The 19,213-nt window shown below is 42.2% G+C and overlaps 1 protein-coding gene and 1 long non-coding RNA gene across 3 annotated transcripts in view; both read left to right on the top strand.

The window, feature by feature from the left end:
- The window catches only part of ARSJ (arylsulfatase family member J), a 77,462-nt gene that overhangs the window by 14,184 nt on the left and 44,065 nt on the right, over positions 1–19,213 (top strand). Inside the window, exon 2 of one of the 2 annotated variants that reach the window (XR_014171611.1) lies at positions 14,650–16,324. Coding sequence is in view for 1 of the 2 variants with exons in the window: in XM_081925049.1 (XP_081781175.1) it covers positions 14,650–16,042 (1,393 nt within the window). In the remaining variant the exon portion in view is untranslated. Of the gene's footprint in view, positions 1–14,649; positions 18,617–19,213 lie in introns of those variants that run through there. The other variant, XM_081925049.1, reaches the window with a different exon arrangement.
- Positions 1–19,213, top strand: part of LOC309377889 — a 74,712-nt gene that overhangs the window by 35,870 nt on the left and 19,629 nt on the right. The window lies entirely within an intron of this gene.

Raw genomic sequence — 19,213 nt, 5'->3', positions numbered from 1 at the left:
CACAGCATCAGGGACTTAGAGTCTCTGTCTACAATGGGCTCGGATTCCCTACCAGAGCCTGTGTAGAAGAAAAAATTGTTGGTCTTCAGGAAGGAAGAGTATGCAAAGACAGGCACTTCTCAGGCACTCTTGAGGCTTGCAAGTGCTTGTTGGAATGTGTGCAAAGCTTCAAGCCCTTTCAGGATGAAAGGGATGGCAGTGACCCATCCCCATTACAACCTGGCAGAGAGAACTCTTGGAAAACAAATAAGGTTTCCCCTCCTTATGCAGTCAGCATGAAAGCTCATAATAATCAAGTCTACTTAACATCTGAGCCAAGGTTAGTTTGACCTTCACTAGCTTTTGGAGCAATTGACTCCTGCCTCTCTGTAAAGATGCTTAGCTAATTTCAACGAAGCTCAGTAAAAGGAATTATAGGGCACAGATATTGCACCCATGTGGACAGCAAGATCTGGGATGTGCAACGGCAAAAAAGGGCAGGGGTAGAACATTGTATTGCAAAATAGCCACTCTTTGTGGATGGTGCAAAACAGTGTTTTACACGCCTTTTCTTCTACAAAGTGTGTTGATTTAGTTAGGTGAATCACCCAAATTCTCTTGTGTTAGGTAAAGGTAAAGGGACCCCTGACTGTTAAGTCCAGTTGCGGATGACTCTGGGGTTGCGACACTCATCTCGCTTTATTGGCCGAGGGAGCCAGCGTACAGTTTCTGGGTCATGTGGCCAGCATGACTAAGCCACTTCTGGCAAGCCAGAGCAGCGCACGGAAATACCATTTACCTTCCCGCCGAAGCGGTACCTATTTATCTACTTGCACTTTAATGTGTTTTCGAACTGCTAGGTTGGCAGGAGCAGGGACCAGGCACGGGAGTTCACCCCGTCGCGGGGATTTGAACTGCCAACCTTCTGATTGGCAAGCCCTAAGTTTTCACTGACCAGTCTAATGTGAAAGTGGTGCTTCTACATGGTAGTTTGTTGCAGAATTTATGGAGGCAATGTAACAGCAAGGATCACTCTGTGTCTTAATTAAAGGCTAATTCTGTTATCAATAAGTCAGCTAACAAAGAGGGAGGTGGTGGTCTTGTTTAGCAACCAGGCAGAATGGTGTGATTTCTACTGAGGTAGCATGTTTTCTAATTGGCTGTGTAGTTCTGAGATATTTTTTCCTCTATATGTTTCATTGAACATCTCCCTACAAGGCCTGAACTAAGAAAGACAAAGCCTCTTTGTTGCTTTCTCCTCAAATTATACACTGTTTTAATTCAGCTTGCTCAGTAAAGTGTTATCAGGTCTTTTCTCTCTCTCTCTCTGGACTCCATTTGTGTTAATTAGGTGACTCTGCTAGCACTTGGTATTGCTTATGTATGCAATTTTTCCACAGGATCCACACAATGTTTTAATCAAAATGGCATCCCTTTCCCTCCTTCGCTGCCCGGATATAATACAGATTTACCATTTCTATGGGGTCTTTTTTCCTTACCAAATTTTCCATGGAAGCAATATACACTAACTGAATGGAAATATAATACGAGACAGCATTTTGATTATGGTGGCATCATGTGGACAAGTTCGCAATAAACCCAAGGAGCCTCAGTCCCAAGTTGTACTGACTTGCTGATATTTCTACCATAGAGTCATGGGCAGAGCCATGGAGAAGCAGCTCCCACCCAGAAATAACAACTGAAAGCAAGAAATAATCTATTACATTTTGGAAGAGGGTGCACTGTTTTATAAGAAATTTGTCATTAAATATGGGGCAGGACCACAGTTGTTTCCTCCCCCTTTTTTGCATTTTGCACAAAGTTATATCGATATTTTGTTTTATCTCTATAATTCGTAGCCTACCATCATAACACTATTCAGTGATGGCTTCAGGTGATGATTCCTTTTAGTTCACACCAGGCCTTTAAACACTGTTTATAAAGCAACTGGAAGAGACTGCCATAATTGGAAAGAGTTTGACCTTGCGTTTCTGAGAAGTCATATAAGCACATTCCTCAGGAGCTATGTAGGAGGAAGCATTTTGTCTGGGAACAGCGAAAGAGTTTACGCAAACAAGATACTGCTCTTTGAAAAACTGAGTTCTTTTGTGTGGCATCCCTTGCTCACCATGATAAATGAACCATTTTTAGAGGTGCTCTTCATTTCAGCAAGCAACATGCTCTGTGATTCCTACCTGTTCACATATGTTCCAGAGGCATTTTCGTGTTGTAGATTTCCTTCACCATCTCATGAACACATGCTGAAAGTCATGCATACATGTTAAAATGTTCTTAGGGAACATTTTGTACTTTACACCAGTATTATCATGCCAAAAATACATATAAGCACAATTCATTTTGCAGCAATAAATCTCCATAATTTGTACTTCAAGTCTGGAAAAGATATGCTGTCAGGACAGGAGGGATGTCCTGATAAGAAAAGATATGAACAAACATACACATAGGTAAAGGTAAAGGTACCCCTGCCCGTACGGGCCAGTCGTGACCGACTCTAGGGTTGTGCGCTCATCTCACTCAATAGGCCAGGAGTCAGCGCTGTCCGCAGACACTTCCAGGTCACGTGGCCAGCATGACGAAGCTGCTCTGGCGAACCAGCACCAGAGCAGCACACGGAAACGCCGTTTACCTTCCCGCTAGAAAGCGGTACCTATTTATCTACTTGCACTTAGGGGTGCTTTCAAACTGCTAGGTGGGTAGGAGCTGGGACCGAACGACAGGAGCTCACCCCGCTGCGGGATTCGAACCGCCGACCATGTGATCAGCAAGTCCTAGGTGCTGAGGTTTTACCCACAGCGCCACCCGCGTCCCGGGTGTGACACATACACACATATAAATCATTAAAATTGTGTATGTTTTACACGTAAGTTCTGGTTTGATGTTACTTTTCAAATGCACTATGAACGTGAATGTGTCACAGATATCCCCCCTTCCTCCAATAGAAAGCAAAACAGTATTCATCTTTATCAGAGATCTTAAATTTGAGAATTCAAAAAGACATCTGGTCAAGTCAAATGTTCATTATCAACAGAGGTGAGTTGGGGAAGGCAGATGGGCAGAGGAGATACATAAAAGTCAAAGTCACATTCCATATCCAGTTTACAAAGTAACATCAGATCTGGCACTGTTTAGGAGAAGAGTTTTTATAGGTGTATTTCTGTCATATTCAGGTTCCTCTAATTTAGCTGTTAGATTAGGAATGCAGATGGAACTTTCCTGCCTTGTGAAGATGCAAAGTCCTCTGCTGTTGCCTCATGAAATTTACCACATGAATGGAAGAATGGGATTCAAGAGCTTAATTATGCACCTTCTGCTAGCCAGACAAGATATGAAATGCAGAGATAAAGGTCTTGAAACCTTATGGAGGCCACCTATCAGGAAAAGCCTTTGAATCTATGTCTACTTATCAAAAAATACTTTATTTAGAATAGAGTACTTACATCTCACTTCATTGCCTTACTAAATATTTGCACAGTACAAGTTATTGTATTACAATCATATTTTAATACCAATCCTGGTGCATTTTTCCTAGAAGAACAAACTAGAAGACAACCTTTTCAATTTATGAACTTGATTACGATGGGGAGGGGATACCTGTGGATTAGGTTGGACAAACTTGTTTCAGTCAGCAGAAAAAGAAAGAAAACCACTTAAAACGCCAGTAAAGGAACATACAGCATGCATGTTATATACTGTATGTAAGGAAGGGTCTGTTGTGAAGTTGGCGGTAAAAACCACAAATCTATAATTACCCAGGCTAGGTATCAAAGGAAAGCACTCAAGAAGTTTAGCAACATTCTAAAATTGCTCATTTTTTAAGTGACATTTGTTCCTTTTTCCACTATAAAGTTGTTCAGGCTGAAACAAGCTCATCCAACTGAGCCCATAGTCACCTATTCCAGCCATAATAAATCCCCTAAACTGAAAATCTCTGGCTTTAGCTTGCTTTAGCTCAGCCCTTCCTATTTGCTTGTTGAATGACTGTTCTGGTTATTCGGCAAGCGCCATGAGAAATGCGGACTCACGTTGCACCAGATCTTTATAGTCCACAGCAGTAGCGCTGCTGGCTGTCTCTAGATTGTTTGCCGTGCTCCATCGCTGACTTCTCCCTGTGGACCTGATTTAACCGGCCTTCTTTCTTATGTGCTTCCCTGACCTGGAGGGCTAGAACTGTGTCCAGTAGACTGCCTGTCGTTCCAGTCTTGGCTTGTTTCAGCATATGTTCTTTGGTGCATCGTTCTACAGAAACCATTGGATGGGCCTAGGGACTCTAGTTTGATTTGCTTTAGGCTTTCTTCCAGCCTCTGGCTCCAGAGCTGTCTTGCCAGCATGGTCCTGACAGCCCTCAAGTGGCAGATCTCAACTGTAAGCCTTTGTCAGCAGACACAGTGCAATATCTGCATGGTAGATCCGTCTTAATGCTGCTTTATCTTGACAATGCCAAGTATGGCATTTGCTGTTCTGTTCTTCAGTGTGAGCCATGCAGTTGGATTTCTTTTTGCTGCTTCTTGGTGTGTTTTTTTGGTGGGGGATTACTCTTTGTTGACTCTAGAAGATATAATGAGTCTGTAATAACACAAGAGACACAACCCTGGAAGGAGAAAGCCTAGATTCATCCTATGGATCAGAGAAGTATAATTCACAAAATATTTATGTACTGCTGTATAAATAAAGGGGGAAGTGGAAGCTTATGAGTCTTAGCAGAAAACTGACATGTCAGCATCAAATGTTCCCATAACCAAATTCAGTATACATTTTCAAGAACAAGGATGTCTGATTCTTTCCCCCTCCTTATACCCTTAAACCTATTTCAAAATACACTATATTTCTCAATATACTAATGACAACACATCCCTTTGGAACTGCTTTCTTGTCCCTACACCATAGCAACTGATGTAAATGAAACCAATGTGGTACCTGATGTTCTCTGCATCTGATGCAGTCGATAAATGGTAACAAAGGCAAGGCAGCTATTGGCAGTCCACCTTCTAGCATTCTTAAATATCTCTGGACCCCAACTAGGCAATTACTGAAATAATAAAATGTTCAAAGGTCATGAAAAGAAGAGAAGGCCTTTTATTTCACATCAGGTATACAGTGACCCCTAATCAGTGTGCTGTGTCATCACTTCTAAATTAATTTGATGAGAATTTACATTCCACCTTGCATAAATCTGTTTGAATGCCTAAGAGGTATACTAAAAATAATAAAAATTGTCAGGCAGAGCCAAATGCCAATGTGCTCTCTTAAAAGCCCCAGCTACAACAGAGAAGTAGGCTTTTTTAATAAAGGACACCTGGAAAAATCTGGGAAGGGAAGGTTAATTGATGGCCAAAGTTAATGTCAGTTGACTTCATTGCAACTAGGTTGTCTTGTATTCCTTTGATGTTTCTGGAATCCCCAACTGTTGCTTACTGAAGGTGCTTGCTTTTTGCTCACCTTGTGACAAAGAACTTTTCAGCCAGAAAGACTTGCATTGACTTTAGTTAAAAGCTGTCAAGTGATATATTGGTGAGGGTTTTGGGTTGCAGTTTATGTTCTCAGTGAGCCTGAGTTGGATAGCTGGAACTAAAATTTGTACAAATTGTGACTGACCCTAAGATTGGTTAATCTGCCTGGATGTTTTCATCTTTTAAAGCAGCAGTTGCTCCCATTTTTCTATCTATCTCTCCCAGCTGCTAAAATATAAAACTTAGTTTCCAGAATGTTTGCAGCTCAAGGCAAGGAATCTGAAAGGACTTTCCAAATCACTTGTTCTGTCAGTCTAGCCCCTGAAAAATTTGGACTGTTCATTCCTTGACTTTGTTTGAAATGAGCACCACTGTGGGCCATCCTGTAGGTAAATTAATTGATAATGGATGGAGTAGCGCATTTTCTGAGAATTGGCTCCTAAGACTACCCAATGAAACTTATAATATTGTACCTCCTGACTAGCAGGCTACCTTTTGTTACAAAGCACTCTGCCCTTCCCCTAGCCCTAGCCTTAATCTTACCACCCTTTTCCTTGGGTATCTCGTTCGCTCAGGAAACCAAGTCTCCCCACAATAGACCATGATGTGTTTTGTTTCAAAGCTGCTCCATGGTGCAGTTTTCTCACTCAGGCTTCTAGCCTGCTCAACTTCATGGAGCCTTCACATAACCTAATAACACCTTTGCCTTCTCTTCTCAGTTCCCTTGCCTCTATCCATGTTTGTTATTTTTCCTTGGGCTGGTTAGGAACCTTAAGGAAACCCATAAAGAAACTTCTACTTTTGAACCATATTGGAAGGGTTTTAGGAGCCCAAACTAATGCTAGATATAAAGGCATAATGCAGTCTCCCCTGTGGTGTGGAATGCTTCTGGATAAAAGACTTCAAAATATCATGCCTCCACAGTTACACATGCAGACATGTGTGTTAAAGTGTGATTAGGCACATGTCCAGGCTTACTGTCGGGGAAGAGCTGTAGCTCATTGGGAAATCCACGTTCAGTCCCTTGCATCTCCTGGTAGGGCTGTGAAAGGCCTCTGAGAGCCATTGTTAGTCATTGTAGACAACACCAAGCAATCAGTTCTGAGCCAGCTGGATAACTCATCTAACCCAGCACAAGGCAGCCTGTCAGGCATGCTTTGACTTTAATTTCATAACACACGTGAAAGGCATGAATGTTGGTTAAAACCCAGCATACACATTTGTCACACTGAGTATTAAAGACACACACCCTTCTATTCACATTGAAGCTGTTCGTTCTTGGAAGCAAAACTTAGTTTCTCTTAGGAGATTATGAACTAATTTCTGGCATGAATTCAAACTTGAGTACCTGTTGTTGCAATAGCATCTTCTTTTATTAGGCTGCCAAGAGTATACTCAACATTTAATACTGAAAGTACAAAGGCTTTATGTGGACACCATCATCTGGTGCATAAACCTTTATTATTTTGTGATAATTGCATATATTTTTAGAACTTCGAAGGAAAGCTTACTTTGACTTCCTTATTTGCAGAACAACACAATATGGCAAGGGCAAGTCAGGATTAAAAAACACAGTGGGGCCCTGCTTCTGATCTACTCTTAGGCAGCAAAACTTTCTGTTCATTTAGATCAGAGGGGGACAATCCATGGGCCATACCAGCCCCCAGCCCCTGCTTTCCATGTGTCCTCTGAAGACCCCTCCCAATTTAGGAATTTAAAGATCTGCATTTTAAGAAATTAAAATGCACAATACTGCCTAAAAGCACAGCTAGGTCACCACACCCACCCACCCCCGCAAAAAATGGATCCAAGCTGGTTTAAGGGAAAATTCATCAGAATACAATAGTTCTTAATAAACAACTGTATAGATATTGCTATGTCCGCCACTACTCAAACCAGCAGTGGAGAACGTCCTGGATGCAAAGTAAATGAGAGTGTGTACACAGCCACAGAATATACACTCTATTGTGGCTTCTAAAATGTAATTATATTTTTTTTGAAAAAAATTAATTAAGCTACACATTTCACCCCTGGGATATTTCATCAAAACATTCACATGCATGCTTGGTAATTACTTCTATCCTGTCTATAAATTATGAAGTTGTCGCTATTGGCTCATTCATTATTTCAGTCAGAATGCCTCCAGAGGCATTTGCGTATTAATTTGAATTTCTAACCAGCCCCGTTTGTAGGCTTAGAGTAAAAAAAACAAAAACAAACCCTCCAACATCCAATAGCTAACAATATCAAATATGCTAAAAATGGAGATTAAAAATATACAACCTAAAATTTTCCCATGCCAATCCCCAGTCACGGAAAGCATTCTTAGTAAAGTCTTAAATAGTTTGTGGGAAATTCATGTGTTCATACTTTAGGAAATCAGAGAGAGTGAATTCCCAAGACCAGAGATCCTCTGCTGAGCAAGCCCTTGTCAGATTTGTGTGATGGAGACCAAGGAGCTGCTTAAAGGGCTGCTTTCAGCAGTAGTGAGAAGGAATGAATTATGGGTAAGGACTGTTAGAAGACTGGTCATACCCAGCACCTTGGGTTAGGAACATGGGGAGCTGCCTGATGCCAAATCAGACCATTGGTCTCTTTAGTACACAGTGACAGAGAGTGGATCATGAGGTTTTCTGATAGGAGTCTCTCCTTGCCCTACGTTGAGATGCTGAGGATTGAACCCAAGACCTTTTGCATTAAAAACATGCGCTCTGTGACTGAGCCTCAGCCCATCCCAAAGTATGAGATTATGTTTGAGAGGCACACAAAGCCTCTGATGCTTCTGGTAATTCCCTTGACACGATCAGGCAGTGTTCTTTATACCAGATGTAAACTTCAAGCAGCACAGAACTCATTGGAACAGACTGTCTTTAGGGAGGGTGGTGGATGGTTGCTAGATCCCAGATTAGTAGGGAGGGTTACTGCTGTCTTTCAAGACTAGGCAAAAGGCATACTTGGCCATTGCCAGTAATGGTTACGTTATTAAAGCAGGAGCAGTTTAAGTAAAACCACAATGATCATGCATATAAAGTATATCATGTCTGTTTTGCCACTTAGCAGTCAGCCAAAAAGGTCCTCTGACATGTCCCAAAATGCTCCTTTCTTCATTGGGCAGTTGCTCCAGCCCTTTGACCATTTTGGTTGCCCCTTTTCTGACCCTTTTCCATATCTGCAGCGATCTTTTTAAATGTGACCAAAAAATGTACACAGTATTCCAAGTGTGGCTGCACCATAAATCTGCATGAATACATGGGAATAATACACTAATAAAAATGAAACAAACCAGAACAAAGGTGGCATTGGAAGGTCTCTTTTCAAATCACAGGAAGCCTAAAGTCTGTTATCTTAGAATCATAGAGTTGGAAGGTACCCCAAGGGTCATCTAGTCGAACCCTCTGCAATGCAGGAATCTTTTGCTCCACTGAAGCAGTTGGCAAGTCTGTTAGGAGAATACTCCCTCTCTAAAGAAAGCTAGTAGACTTTGGTGTTTATAACAGCATTGAAGTAGTCTTGGATATAAAACAGCTTTTCCTAACCATCCACATATTTTAGACTACAGCTCCCATCAACCCTGACCATTGGGCATACTTTGGCGGGGGCTGATGGGAGTTGTAGCCCAAAACATTGGAAGGCACTAGGTTGGGGAAGGCTAATACAAAGAATGGTTCTGGTGCTCATAGCACTTGTGTGGCTTCCATGCCAGTTTCCCTTGAGCATTGGTGTCAGTCATGTTGTGGAATGATGACAGGCCTGCATTTTGCTAAAAAGATGCATATCTGCCCAAATGGCCTACCTGCAGGCACACATGTTGATAATTAAGGAAACGGAGGTTCTTTTAAATTACTTTAGACATGCCAGCCTTCATTTTATGAGGCTTTCTATTCATGAGTTCACAGTACAAGGACTTCATAACCCAAGCTTTTGTTTCTCAAGTTGCATATGCTCACGTTGGACAGAGAGGAATCTGCTTTTATTCAGAGTTCAGTTTTCAGGGGAAGTGGGTCTGCGTGGCAAGCAAAGGTTAGATTCCATCCAACTTTCTCTTTTCTGTGCGTGTGTGTGTGTGTGTGTGCGTGTGTGCGTGCATGTGTTCCATCTGTATAGATTTAATATAAGTTAAGAAGCTGATTATGCAATCAGGGTTTTTCCTTTCAGAAAGTGAACAATATTAATGGTAAGGCTGAGAACATTAGCTTCAGTTTTACAACTGTGCCAGAACTTAGAGCAAATAAAACAATAGCCACATACACATGCTTTCCATCTGTTACGCTGTCATTGCCATTTATGTAGTCACAGTGATAGCAGATGAAATAGGCTGTCATCCAGAGCTCCATTGGGCTCTGATGCTCCCAGAGAGCTTTGCATTTAGCAAGGAATGTGCAGCATCCTCAGAGTTAGGAAGCAGGGCTCATTTCATCCTGTTCTGCTGAAAGACCAGCTCCATCAGGCCTCCCTCTCCCTCAAGAGTCCCCTGATAGCAGCTATTCCATCAGGCTGCCTCAGTAGGAAAGGTGCAGTTTGCAAGAGATATTAAAAAGTATCTGTAAAGTTAAAAGCAAATAATTACAGCATTTATTTAAAAAACCCCAATAAAAATCAATGATAAACTAATAATGATGATGATTGATGTTTGAGATTGTAAGCATCCAGGCATGGTCTTATTTTTATTGATTGTATGTAAGATTGCATGGGAGCCTTTTTGGCTGAAGAGCTCTAAAGAAATAAACATATTCCTGCCAGTATTGGGCTATGCCTCCTTATACCGTGGCATATAACAGGCATGTCCAACTCCCAAGAGACTGCAATCTATTCCCAGTATAAAAATCCTGGCAGTGATCTACCCATTGCCATTGGAGGGGGGAGGAGAGTTATTGAGCTTTTTGGGGGGAGGATTGCACAGAGTTTGTAAGCTTTCCCCCCATAACTTTTTGTACACAATAAGGATTCCGCAATCTATCAGGATCAGCTAGGGATCTACCAGTAGATCACAATCTACTGGTTGGACATCCCTGGCATAGAAGATTCCCCAGCAAAGCATTAAAGTGACTGATTCAAGTCCTTCTTGAGCAAACCTTCATGATTATTACATTGGAAGTTTTCTTGTTCTCCTGGAGTTGTTGGGTTGATAAAACAGTGGGAGTTAGGTAAACATTTGTTAAAAATACACAGCCTGGGAGAATCCTGTTTAGCATCTTGAGTAAGTATCAAGGTACGATAGGAATAAATATTGTCACTTTTCAAAGTATTTTTAATTCCACTCTTCCACCAACTTTCAAAGCAGTTTACAGATCAATAATAATAATAACAACAACAAAAAGCAATCCCTCAGGCATGCAATATGAAGGACATCACACGAAAGAAAAGCAGAGAGAAGGGAAAAAAGCAATCTCCAGTGCCTATCAGAGTTACAGTTCTTTGAATGACCAGCTGGGATGGAAACAATTCAGCTAGCCTGATTGAATGGCTTCTGCTCTGTGGGCAGTAGAAAGCATTATACAGTTTCAAAGCACATCTTGACTTTCACAGGTACAAATCAAGTAAATGGTGCAGTTTCCTGCCCACCTGCTTCAGTGTGTACCATCCTCCTCTACCCCTCCCCCCTCCCCCTGCATTCAGATTATATGCCTATGTGAAGGACTGTACACACACAAAGGAATATGGGCAAAGTTTCTCTGCATCCAAGGTAAACGCTCCTGTCAACTTGCATCCTTCAATGGCAAGTAGCTCTGTTCTTTCTCTGGTCATGTTTAAAAAGGCAGCTTCCCATTGGAGATCCTGAGAGATACAAAGGAAGGGGCTGATGGCATTGGGTTGGCGTCTGTCTGTGGCAGGAGTGTGGAACTTGTGGCTTTCCAGATGGGTGTTAGACTTCAACACCCTTCAGCCTTCACTATTGACCATGCTGGTTGGAGCTGATGGGAGATGCAGTTCAACAACATTTGGAGGGCCAAAGGTTCCCTACCCCTGGCGTAAGGCATTCCTGAAAATGAGCCTTTTGTTATTTCATAGAATTGTAGTGTTGGAAGGGACCATGAGGGTCATCTAGTCCAACAGCCTAGAATGCAGGAATCTTTCACTCAAATTCCACAATCCTGAGTCTCATACAGGGCTTAATGTGGTGGGAAGGGGGGCCAGAGCCCAGGGCACAGAATTTTGAATGGCATGAATGAGGTGCCCCCATGCAGGAATCCTCGTACTGCCCTGCATGCCGCTACTCTAGCCCAAGTTAAGCAGACTTAAGGCCCATTGTAATAAATGTGTTACAACTCTTTATCTTAGCTTGGTTTGGGATGTAATTTTACATCCAGTTTTACATGATTGATTTGCGTGCAGGCCTAAAGTCATTTGTTAAAAAGCTTGTGCAGTCTGGTTGGCAGAAACAAACATCACTTTGTTACTGTTTGCATCACTTCTTTAACTAAAGTTCCATGTGCACAGAAACCAGCAAAGTCTAGCTTAACATCTGCATCCATCTGGGAGCAATATTATGGTACTGTTTCTACAAACAGTTGTGCCATTGAAATTAATGTAAAACAAGCTTCCACCATTGTTGAATAAATATTGTAAACCTCTCCTTATGTTAAATAAACGTAAGCCTCTACTTATGATAGATTAATCTAAGTTTATATTGGATTGTTGGAACCGGCATAACTAGCACAATCATCGAAAAGTCCTGGCTAAGAGATGGGTCTGAGGCAATGAATAATCTAATTAAATACAATTGCCCAAAAATTGTACAGTATTACAGATACAGCACAAATCACCCACCTCTTAGCCCTTAAAGCCTACAAAACTATAGGATTTGTTACTAGGTCATTGGTTAGCGTGTGCTTATTCTTTATAAATAGTGTCTTATTAGCTGTGATAATGAATTCAGTCCATTCAGCAAAATACTTCTGTTTCGGCTTGCAGATTTAAATTTAACCCCTCCCAACATATATCCAGTGCTTTAGGGAGCAGCTATAGATTGTCTATTAAGATTTTAGCAAACGGACAACATGTTTCTTGTCTTCTGTTGAATCCCAAAAGCAACTTTTGTCAGTAAGACGCGTAATTCAGTTTTTCGTACTCAACTTGTGTACAACTGCAGAGCATTTGCTTTAAGGATACTGATGCTGGCAAAACTTTCAACTTCTGCCCATGTGGTAAGGCTAGAATTTGTGGGGGTGCATAATATTAGAATGAACACACACCCTGATGGGGCAGGCATTGTAAGCCGGCACATAACCATTTCATCAACATCAAAGCATTTGTGGAAGTCACTGACATTGCAGGGAGCAACCACTGCACAATTGCAATCACACTGCTCCAGAGAGCATCAGAATTGGGCATAGCTGCCAAGTGTCCCTTATTTGAAGGGACAGTCCCTTATTCCAGCGCCATGTCCCGCTGCTGTCCCTTATTGATAGATGTCCCTTAAATGTCCCTTAAATGATGTCCCTTAAATTTCAAAGGAAGCAGCTCCTCTCCCTCCCTCCCTGCCGGCCAGGGAGGAGGGAGGCTCCAACTGTGTTGCTTGGCTGCATTCCTCACCCCAAAAAAAGTCTAAGAATGACTGGGGGGTGGAGCTTGCATGCCTTGTGTGTGGCTAGTTAATGCAAGCTGAGGAGGTTTTTGAATGCTGGATGCCATTTTGTTGCACGTGCTGCTGCAAACTTTGCAGTGCAAAGCCAGGCCGGGGAGCCATCTTAAGCTGAGGCTGCATAGGCCTTGTGGTGCATGTGATTCAGATTCTATTCAGTTGAACCTCTGGTTACAAAGTTGATTGGACAGTGTTCTAGAAGCTACCAGCATGAGTTTGACCAGACTGCAGGAGGACAGGAAGACTGGAGTGCTTGGAACAGGTGAGGCTGCAGGTTCCTTATTTTGGCTGCTGGTCCCTTATTTTCAAATCTGTAAGTTGACAGCTATGGAATTGGGTGATAGTCGCTTTCTATACAAGTTTTTATTCAGGCACCCTTTGAGTAAGTGCATGCATTGGGGAAAAATAATAAACAATGCTTTGGAATAATTAGGGTGTCAATTTGAAATAACAAAAAATATGCTAATGTCCTTGTATTTCTAGATCCACAAGTAGTTGTTTAATTTCTTCAGGAGCATGAGCATTTGTTTAAAAAAAGAAGAGAGAGGAAACATGAAATGGTTAATGCATAAGTGGTGTCAAAATGTGAGAGAGACATAAGCCTTCATGGCATTATGTAGTTCTTAATATTTTGTATGTTTTCTCACTAATAGAAAGACTTCTGCAGCTTAAAAATACCTTATTTTCTGAGCCAAATGGGTGTTTACTGATTTGGCTTTGCAGTACCACTTAGTAATTGTCATGTTGAATCTATTTTGTATTCATGTGGGTGACATATGTTGTTGCTGCTGTTTAATAGAAATTCCACAATTACCCTAAACTCTGATTGTATTTCAGAACATTTCATATATTATAGATACCATTTCTAGACTGCGATAGTGATAACAAATGTGTAGATTTATCTAAAAGGTATTACCATCCTCATAATGCAATCCTATACATACTGGAAGTTAGTTCCAGCCTCAGAACCCAGTACAGTGGTACCTCGGGTTAAGAACTTAATTTGTTCTGGAGGTACCTTCAGCTAATGGGGCCTCCCGCTGCTGCTGCGCCACCGCTGCACGATTTCTGTTCTCATCCTGAAGCAAAGTTCTTAACCCAAGGTACTACTTCTGGGTTAGCGGAGTCTGTAACCTGAAGCGTCTGTAACCTGAAGCGTCTGTTACCCGAGGTACCACTGTACTGTATTCTCACTGATACATGTGAACAGCTCTGAGACTGCCTCCCTCCCTCCCTCTCTCTCTCTCTCTCTCTCTCTCTCTCTCGTTGAATAGTGAGATAAAATGCCAGTATGAATGAATGAATGAATGAATACTCGTTTGCAACGTCAATTAGAAAACACAGACGCCAGTAGGGATGGATAAATTTTTGGCCGGACCTGGATTGTGGTGCGCAACACAGAATCTCCACCTGACGTCTCTCAGATCACCAATTTAAAGCTTTATTCCTGTGCATTGAACCAAGTGGAGCTTACTTCCAAGTAAACAAACATAGGCCTGTGCTCCATGGTACTCTGTGCACTCCAGGTCCTGACTTTGTAGCATATATGCATTTTACATTTTTCTCCTTTGTCTAAAATGTGTCTTTCTCTCTCTCCCCCCCCCCATTTCTCTCATTCAGGTATCAAATCCATACTGGTCTTCAGCATTCAGTCATAAGGCCCACTCAGCCTAACTGTTTACCGCTGGATAATGTGACACTACCTCAGAAGCTGAAGGAAGCTGGCTACTCCACCCACATGGTTGGCAAATGGCACTTGGGCTTCTACCGCAAGGAATGCATGCCAACACAGCGAGGGTTTGATACCTTTTTTGGCTCTCTCTTGGGCAGCGGCGATTATTACACTCATTACAAATGCGACAGTCCTCGGATGTGCGGCTACGACTTGTATGAGAATGACAATGCTGCGTGGGATCATGACAATGGCATGTACTCAACGCAGATGTACACACAAAGAGTGCAACAAATCTTAGCCTCCCATAACCCCAAGAAACCCATATTTTTGTACATTGCATACCAAGCTGTCCATTCTCCACTTCAGGCACCAGGCAAGTATTACGAGCGTTACCGATCGATAAATAATATAAACCGACGTAGGTATGCTGCTATGTTGGCATGCTTGGATGAAGCTATCAACAATGTGACTCTTGCATTAAAGAGGTATGGTTATTATAACAATAGCATTATCATTTACTCATCTGACAATGGAGGGCAGCCCACAGCCGGTGGAAATAACTGGCCTCTCAGAGGAAGCAAGGGGACCTACTGGGAAGGAGGGATCCGAGCAGTTGGCTTTGTTCATAGCCCTCTGCTTAAAAACAAGGGGTGTGTGTGCAAGGAGCTCATCCACATAACAGACTGGTTCCCTACTCTGATCATGTTAGCTGAAGGGCAGATTGATGAGGACACCGAACTGGATGGCTATGACGTGTGGGAGACCATAAGTGAAGGCCGACGGTCTCCAAGGATGGATATTTTGCACAACATTGATCCTATCTACACCAAAGCCAAAAACGGTTCCTGGGCAGCTGGCTTTGGACTATGGAACACGGCGATTCAGTCAGCGATCCGTGTGAACCACTGGAAACTATTGACGGGGAACCCAGGATACAGCGACTGGGTCCCTCCGCAGTCGTTCAGTAATGCTGGCCCCAGTCGCTGGCACAACGAACGAGTTTCATGGACCGCTGGGAAAACCGTGTGGCTGTTCAACATCACGGCTGACCCATATGAGCGAGTGGACCTTTCCAGTAAGTACCCAGAGGTGGTAAAGCAGCTGTTGCGTAGGCTTTCGCAGTTCAACAAGACTGCTGTTCCTGTCCGATACCCACCTAAGGACCCCAGGAGTAACCCCAATTTTAATGGAGGCGTTTGGGGCCCATGGTTCAAGGAGAATGAGAAGAAGAAGAAACCCAGCAAAAACAAAGCAGACACTAAGCAAAATAAAAATAAAAACAAGAAGAAACCTGACAGAAGAAAAGGACATTCCCTAAGGTGCTTTGCAGGTGGATAGTTTCAGTGGTTCCCTAAGGTGCTTTGCAATGGTTTCTTATGCTGCAATCCTAAGCATACATACTGAGAAAGACTACCAAATGTAGTGGTAGCTAAACTTCCAGGTAACTGTTTAGGCTCAAGAGTACATTGCTAAACCAGAGCAAAATAGTCCCCAAAATTCATAATTTGCAGACATACCAACACAGTAGAAGTGCCATTTTTTTTTTGTCTTACATTGTAGCAACAGAGACATATGTCAGATGCAGTTGCCCTCACTACCTTATCTTCCATACAGTGGCGGGTTACTCACACATTGTTGCTCACACCATAGGGGAAAAGACTACAGCTCAGTGGTAGAGCAAAAGTGTTGCATGCAGAAGATCCTCTGTTCAACCCCCAGCCACTCCAGGTAGGGCTGGGAGACACTCCTATCTAAAAAGCCATGGAGATCTGCTGCCACTCAGTGCTGAAAATTCTGAGCTAGGTGGACCAAAGGTCTGACTTGGTATAATGCAACTTCCTGTGGTCTTATGCTGTCTCTGTACCCTACTTTTGTAGAACACATGGTGATATGTGTTTGAATGCACCTGTTTATTTTAATAACCATGTAAAAAGCCAAACTGGTAAAATATTCTCCATTGCTGGGAGAAAATAAAGACCAAAAAAGGGATAAAACATTAAAATGAGTTGCCCCCTTATGTTATCTTGATGAAGCACAGCCAGCCATTAAGCTACCAGAAATAGCCTGAATAACTTGTGAAAAAGCTGCTTCTAATTAAATTTTGCCTAGCTTTCAACTGGAAAGGATTTTTTCCTTCCCAGAATGTGCCAGGCTACAATTCTTTCCAATAAAAACAAGCTATGCACACACATACAAAACTGCTAATACATGGTTATAATTACAGAAAGATGTAGAGTTATAGATTGAAACTCTTTGCTGGATTATGTGCGCACAATCCCATACAATATATACACAGAATTGTGCACAGAATTGCAGCCTTATAAAGGTATTCACCAGCAGTGCTTGGTAGATTGCATACCGACTGACTGAATCCAAAAGGCTGTGTGCACTCCAGCACATATGAAGCTTCAGATAAGTAGGCTTTCTCTATTCACTTTAATAAGTGATTTGTGTGCATTAAGGTGGCCAGACTTCAACCATGAAGCATATATCAAAAGATGGTCTTACTGACTTAGCAAAAGGTTGCTTATATGTATGGATTGTAACCAGCGGCAGAAAGAGCCAGGCATGCAACCCAGTCCCATTGTTGATTGGAGAAGGCAAAGATCCATGAACACAAGCCGTTCTGCAGCTGATAATGAGAAGAAGCTCACTCAGGATGTCCAACTGATGAATGGATGGGCATAGTCTAAATATGGTTCACAGCTTCCTCTGTTGAAGAGAAAAAGGTCAGAAAATAGTTTTTGGCAAATGCCTTACCCCAGAGGTTTTCAACCTTTTTAAGTCCATGGTTCCCTTGGTCAACTACATTCTTTCTGTGGCACCCCTATGGGGCTCATGAGCCCAGTTATGTCACCTTTTTTTGAACACCCTCCCTTGTGGAGTATTCCCTGAGACTCCTCTGTTCTCCCCTCTCCCCAAATAGAGTTGCCCACTCACACTGCCTTACAGAGGCCTAGCCAGCCAGAGGCACCATTTGCCTGGGTAGCTTGTAACCAAGGCTGCTGCAATAAACAGCTGTGTAAGCCTTTGGGAAGCAGAGATGCAAGAGGGCATCAGAGCCCAGGGTGCCACAGCACACTGCTTGAAAACCACTGCCTTAGCCACACTATGCAAACCCCAACACCTGTGGTGGAAAACAAGATAAGGATTTTCACTTTCCGTTTCCAGACTTCAGAACTTCCCATTCTGGGTACTGATGTAAGGCCAGCTCCCACTGTTCCAAAGAGAGGAAACCTGTGACCCTCTTGATGATGTTGGACTGCAGATCCCATCATCCCTGAACTTCATTGGCCATGCTGGTTGGGCCTAATGGAAGTGGGTATGCCACAACATCTGGAGGGCCATAGGTTCCCCACTATTCACTAGTCCATGGGTAGTCTCACCCTGAAACAACAGTCTGTAGTAGGTCCTGTTTGTGAAGGAAGCTAAGCAAGGGAAGAAGAGGCCTGAGAAAAGGGGAGAACAGTAACAACTGTGACAGGTTGGTAACTTGGCAGCATTAGCGAGGTGAACAAGTGGAATACTTCAGCTTGTAATACATACATAATTTATTTTGAGGTACAGCACACCAATGACTTTTTGCTCCCATAGTTTTCCTGCGGGTCATTTGTTAGTCCACTGTTATTCCTAGGAGAATGTTGTTTCATGTAGCAATATCTGCAAGTACTGTAAAATCAGAAATAACTGTAAGAGGGGGAGTTATCTGGGTGCATTCTTCCATTCTGTGTTTTGTCTGCAAGCATGTTAAAGTGGTTATCTGGCTGTGTAGTCACACACTTTTCTTTATGGAAGCAAAACTCTTGGATGTTTAAAGAAGAGGGAGGAAGGGAGAATGGAAAAAGGGTAAACTCTAAACATTTTATTTATGTATCTATTAAAAATAGTTTATTTTTATGGTGATAATCAGAATAGCCTCTGTTGTCTGTTTTTGTAAAAGTTTTTTTTAAAAAACAACAACAACAACCCAGTTTTCATATTTTGAAATGGTTTTGCAATTTTTATATGAAAATGGAAGTTTGACTTTTTGCTTTGGGCAGACACTTATCTCCACCTCACCCTGGTCAGTAGAAACCTTCACCATTATCCTCACAAAGCAGGTGAAGAGCAGAAGATGGGTAGAAAGCCAGTTGCCTCTGTTCCTTAATTGTGGTTGGTCCTAAATCACTGATAAACAAATACATTACTGTTTTCACAAAAATGAATCTATAAACAACATTTGATAAAGCAATTTCTAACTCATTAGCCACTCTTGCTAGATTGTGTCCAGGACTTTCAGTAGGGACTGTGATTCCCCTTGTGCGTTTGCAAAGGCACATGCGAAAGATATTCTTGGGGGTTGGATCTCAAATTAACCCCCATTCCTTTCTTTTGGACACATTCTGAGAGGGTAGGATCAGGTTTGTAAAAGATGAACTAGTCACACTAGTCTGATAACACCAACACATATGCATACCTTGCACTGGTAAGAAATACTATCTCTGCAAATGTCGTATTCTTGCACTGGGC

The sequence above is a fragment of the Podarcis melisellensis genome (assembly GCF_964234715.1).
Source record: "Podarcis melisellensis genome assembly, chromosome: 9".
NCBI classification, from domain to species: domain Eukaryota; kingdom Metazoa; phylum Chordata; class Lepidosauria; order Squamata; family Lacertidae; genus Podarcis; species Podarcis melisellensis.
Note: the sequence above shows the minus strand (reverse complement) of the source record. Positions and strands in the feature narration are given on the sequence as shown.